The sequence below is a fragment of the Oryzias latipes genome, chromosome 1 (genome assembly GCF_002234675.1).
Source record: "Oryzias latipes chromosome 1, ASM223467v1".
NCBI classification, from domain to species: domain Eukaryota; kingdom Metazoa; phylum Chordata; class Actinopteri; order Beloniformes; family Adrianichthyidae; genus Oryzias; species Oryzias latipes.
The window spans coordinates 35,434,757-35,440,107 of NC_019859.2; the positions used below are offsets into that span (position 1 = coordinate 35,434,757).

Here is a 5,351-nt window from a genome sequence, read left to right on the forward strand (position 1 = left end):
TTGGACAGAACTCTTTGATGTGCCGCTCTTTTTTCCCGTGTTTCGTCCACCAGACCCCATTCCGAGCCCAGATGCCAACAGCTGGTTGTGAGTTCCTCATAAAAGCATAAAGCAAACACCAGCTGCCCTCAGTTTGGGGGAAACAGGCATGAAGCCTGTTGGCATCAGGCGTGCAGACAGCTGTGCAAACCTCTTCAAGAACATCTGGAGTGGACTCTTTCACGTGTTCCTAAGGATTTCCATAACTGATGATGGTCAGAATAAACAACAACAACTACCTCAGAGACAGAACCATTTTATCATTAGGTCTCGTTTCTTGTGTTGGTTGTGTTACACAAACCCACGCAGCCGTTTCTGCAGAACAGTGACAACGTAGACCTGCCTGATGCTGGACTCGCACCCGTGCTGAGATAAAGCAGGCCACAGGCGTGCTAAACCTAGAGACACGTTGGAATGACACATCAAGTGAGCATCAGCACTGGATTACCGCGCAGGTTTGGCGCGTGCACAGACTGCGGAGCGCGGGAGGGGGGTGAGTCCGGCTCAGGCGCGCAGCCCCCGCGGGGAGGATATAAAAGCCCCACGCCGCGCCTCAGACTCAAGAGTGGATCCTGCAGAGTCCCCACGGAGCGCGAAGGGATAAAGCTCCTCAACGCCATTAATAACGCATGACGTTTACGCGTTTTTACGCATTTTCTTCAGACCCCCCCGGATGGCTAGAAGCTCCTCGGGGTTTTTGGTTTGGGGATTTCCTGGACTTTGAAAGGAAATTCCACGAGACTCTGATATTTTAAAGCTGTCTGGTAAGTTTTCAGGGTTTCTGTGGCGCATCAGTAAAGGAGTCCTTTAGTGTAGACCGATGAAAAACTCTAGACGGTTTTTTCATTTACAATGGAGTTTTATCATTTTTAGTGAGTAATTACCTTCATTGCAATTTATTTTTAATTTATTTTAGCCTACCACATTACCATTGTTTTATATTCCGCGCCTTTGGACAGTAGATCAGTTCTAATCCATGTTTATACAAAAGAATCAAGTTTGACCTTTTACCACTTTTCAATATTCTGGTTACGTTACCATTTTTTTTAGTTATTTCTATGTTACTTTGAGGATGTATTTAGCTAAATTATCATTTTATCCACAGCTTTGGCGGTTATTTTTGGCTTGTCCAGATTGACAGAATTAATTTTATTCTCACCTTTTTTTAATTCCCTGTTGAAGCTCTTGCAGCTGATCTTTTGTTTTTGTGTTTTTTTCTCTTTTCTTTTGATTTGTGTGGTTAATGTAGTAGAAGTGACTTAGGATGCTCATGATCCTCAGTAACCAGTTTCACGCACAAGGAATGCCACAAGCTGATCATCGTTGATGACGTCACAATCCTGTTCAGCTCTAATTGCGTCCGCGGAATCTTCAAATGAAAATTCAAGCGAAGTTTGATGAATGAATGACTGGAGCTTTATTTATGCACCTTCACAATAAAAAGACCAAAGAAAGTTTAAAGTTAGGCAACTTAAGAATAGAATTCAAAAACAGCACAGAATTACAAAAAAAAAACAGTCGGCAATAAAATACATAGAAGATAAATAAGAATGCAAAAAAAACTAATAACATAGAATAAAACCTCATGAGCTTTAAAGTCAATCTAAAAAGGTAGATTTTTATTTGACATTTGAAGCTGTTCAGGTCAGATTTCATGCGCAGTTCTGCAGGAATGTTATTCCATAACTGAGGGCCGGCAACGGAACAAGCACGGTGACCCCGGTGTTTCTGCCGTGACCTCGGCACATCAAGCAGAAATTGATTAGCAGACCTTAAAACTCGAGAACGGCTGAGGGCAGCTAAGGAAAGTGAGGCCATGAAGAGCTTCAAAAACAAACAGGAACAGTCTGAACTGAACTCTGACATGTTCTCTGTCCTGCAGCTGTTCCAGCTTTGGGCCACCTGACCAGTGCATCCGGGACATGTCCGCTCTGAGCCTCCTGGGCCCCTCTGCGCTGCTGCCAGGGCTGGACAACAGCAGTGTGGAGGAGGTCGGAGCGTCCCTTCAGGGAAACTGTTCCTGGGGGGAGACGAGCACCAAGGGAAAAGTCCTCGTCATTCTGTCCATGACCCTGGGCATCATCTCCAACACCGTGGCTCTTTTCATTCTGGTCAATGCCTACAAGACTCACCGGCAGGGCTCCAAAGCGACCTTCCTGCTGTTTGCCACTTCGCTGGTGGTGACAGACTTCATAGGACATGTGGTTCTGGGCGTCCTGGTTCTGCAGCTGTACTTCACAGGAGATGTGGGGCCCGAGCACTCTGACTCCTCTGACGGCACGTGTCAGTTCATGGGCGGCTGCATGGTGTTCTTCGGCTTGTGCCCTCTCTTCATGGGCTGCGCCATGGCGGCAGAGAGATGCCTGGGCGTTACCAAACCGCTGCCACATAAGACGATCGTCACCAAAAGTCGCTCAAAGGTTTGTCTGTTGCTCATCTGGCTGGCAGCGCTGTGTGTGGCCCTGCTGCCCTGCCTCCAGCTGGGCTCGTACACCTACCAGTACCCGGGGACCTGGTGTTTCATCAGCGTGCTCCACCACACCAGCCAGGCGGACTTGGCGTTTGTGGCGCTCTTCTCCGGGCTTGGGTTGACTGCTCTGAGCGCGGCCCTGCTGTTCAACACAGTCAGCGTACTGAAGCTGGTTTCGGCCCGGCTCCGGAAGAAGCCCGGCTTCCGTCACCCGGCCCGCTCGCAGGACATAGAGACGGTTGTGCAACTTGTCGGGGTCACGGTCACCTCCTGCATCTGCTGGTGCCCCCTGCTGGTAAGTTTTCTGAAGTTCAACTGGAGCTGTGAGTTCTCCCCTGGTGGTCGGGGAAAAGGAACTCTTTAGGTTTCATTGATAAAATAATTAAGTCGGATCCAATTTTCTCGCACATCTCCATTAGAGCGTCACATGTAAGCTAGCCGGAGAGCGTGTAAACAGATAGATGTCGGGAAGTAGGGCAATCTTCCTCCGCTCTCTGAACTTCTGCCGCTCTGCAGAAACTATGTCACAGAAAACGACAGAAAACGTCATTTTCATAGTTTTGACAACAAATCCAAAGATGATCGGAGGGAGACTTTAATCAGTGGCGGAGGACGATGGACAAAATTCGGTCAAATTTGAAGATTCAAATTAAGGGAAAAAAAGGAGAGATTGAAAACAAATAGTTACACAAACTCACTACATATGACATTTGTGGTTTAAACCTACAGCCCAGTTTTACCTCATGGCTATCGAACGTTGTTCGCTGTTTATCCAACGGTCTGTTGCCGTTCAAATCTTTCAAACTCAAACTTCGATGGCTGAAACTTTTGGTCACCTTTGCCTGAAAACGAGCTGCAGATGAACAGTCTGTCCCTTCAGAACAGCAGAAAGGGGCATCATGAGTTTAGCTTGTTAACGATGCAAAATTTCTTTATTTGGCCCCAAACACTGAATCTAAGATATTTAATCAACACCAGCAGGTTTCCCTCAAAGTTGGGCTTAAGCGGCTTTAGTGAATGCTTGATGAAGCAGCGCTACAGTCAGTGAAACCATTTCTGATCCGACCAAAACTAGACATGAGACACAAAAATCACTCACAGTTGTCCAAGATTTATGTAATATTGCGCATAAACTACACATAATACGCATAAACTGTGTAATTCTCAACCAACCGAGGAACTTGGAGCAGCTCAAAACTGAATTCACGTAAAGCCTCGACGGACGTCTGCACACACCGAGGAATGACGAATGCATGGAACACTCATGAGTCACGCATGAATCATGAAAGGCCAAACTCTTATACACGGAGAGTGTGCAGAGCGGCTGTGTGACACGGCCTTAACTGAACTGAGGGCCACAGATCCTGATTACGTCTTTAAGACACTTTCTTCAAAGCTTCAGGACTCTTACTTTTTGACCCTAAAGTTGTGCCGCAGAAGAAGGAGCAGCTTTAGCGCCAAAGGCAGAAGGAGCTTCGCTTTGACCTCAGCAGAGTCCCTGAGACTTTTGCTTGTTGGCTGCAGGTCATCGGCCTGACGTCTGTCATCGACTCCTACAACGGCAGCGTCGGCGACAAGCTGTGCAGCTACAAAAGCTGGATGGTGATCGGCGTGAGGATGGCCACGTGGAACCAGATCCTCGACCCCTGGGTCTACATCCTGCTGCGCCGCTCCGTTCTGCGCAAAATCTACCTCATCGCCAAGTGCCAGGCGGGGCTCCATGGCGGGCCGCTGGGAGAAGAGCTCTCTGCCCAGCGTGGACATGAACAAAGTCAACAAAGTCTGAGGGGAGATGTCCAAACACGGACACTGAATGACGTTTCCAACGTTGCTTCTGTGACGGAAGAGCAGTCCAAGTCTGACAGTTTGGAATCCCAAATGTTCCTTTTTTGAAGTTCAATGAGAGCTGCTGCTGCTGCTGCTGATGATGATGATGATGATGATGATGATTTTGCACAGTACACCATGAATGCTTTTGTATTGACTAATATTATAACTGTAGACTTTAAGATAGTCTTCGCGACAGAAGGTTTCTAGCAGGACTGACCTGAGTGAAATGAAGTGAATCCGTTTATCCACCAGGGGGCGCTCTGCTGAAGTTAATGTGAGCCTGTTTGTTCACAAAGTTGGAATTTGGATCCCAGAACAACCTCCCTCTTTATGTGCGATGGTTGATCACACCCAGCTTGAATGCGCCCGTTCATGCAGGTTGCAGTTCGAGCGTCTGCAGAAGTCCTGACACTCAAAGGCCTGTTTTCACCTTTTTAGCTGTGTGGCGAGCAGAGCTGCTTACGGCGCTCAGCCCCTTCACTGGGAAAAAGCAGTCTGTCTTAGTCTGACATAAAATGCTTGCAAACAGAAAAGTCTAAAGACTGGCACCCTTTACCATATTGTTTTGATCAAACATTGGATTTAATTTTTAAATATGTTTTACGTGTGTTGTTATTTAAAGATGAAAATGGTGTTTTTTATGTATTCTTGTGGTGTTTTTCTGATGATTGAGGACAAATATCAAGAAAATTAAGCTTAAAGCTGCATTTCTGAGTGTGTCTTTATTAAAAATCGTTGTGAAACAGGAGCAGAAGAAAAAATGCAGTTTGAAAAAGATTATACTTGTGATGTAAAAAACTTGCTGGGTGTGGCCAAAGTCTCCCTGCTCCGCCCCTTTCTGATCGTCACCTGCAGACCAACAGATCCATGAACGTCTCTGTTTTCCTGGTCTGTGCTGGAATCTGGATCAAGGGGGGTATTCCAGGAAGCATCTTTAAACTACCCTGACTTTAAGCCTGAACTCTGGCTGAAATCCGCCTGAACTTGCTTACTCTGGGTATGTCGTTCCAAC

General features: G+C 46.8%; 1 protein-coding gene across 1 annotated transcript; it reads left to right on the forward strand.

Annotated features, from left to right (window-relative positions):
- The first annotated feature begins 558 nt into the window (after nucleotides 1–558).
- LOC101172795 (prostaglandin E2 receptor EP1 subtype) lies at nucleotides 559–5,009 on the forward strand. Its single transcript, XM_020706223.2, has 3 exons — nucleotides 559–803; nucleotides 1,922–2,804; nucleotides 4,034–5,009. Exons 2-3 carry the CDS (start codon nucleotides 1,962–1,964, stop codon nucleotides 4,400–4,402), a joined length of 1,212 nt encoding a protein of 403 aa, XP_020561882.1. The 5' UTR covers nucleotides 559–803; nucleotides 1,922–1,961; the 3' UTR covers nucleotides 4,403–5,009.
- The last annotated feature ends 342 nt before the right edge of the window (nucleotides 5,010–5,351 follow it).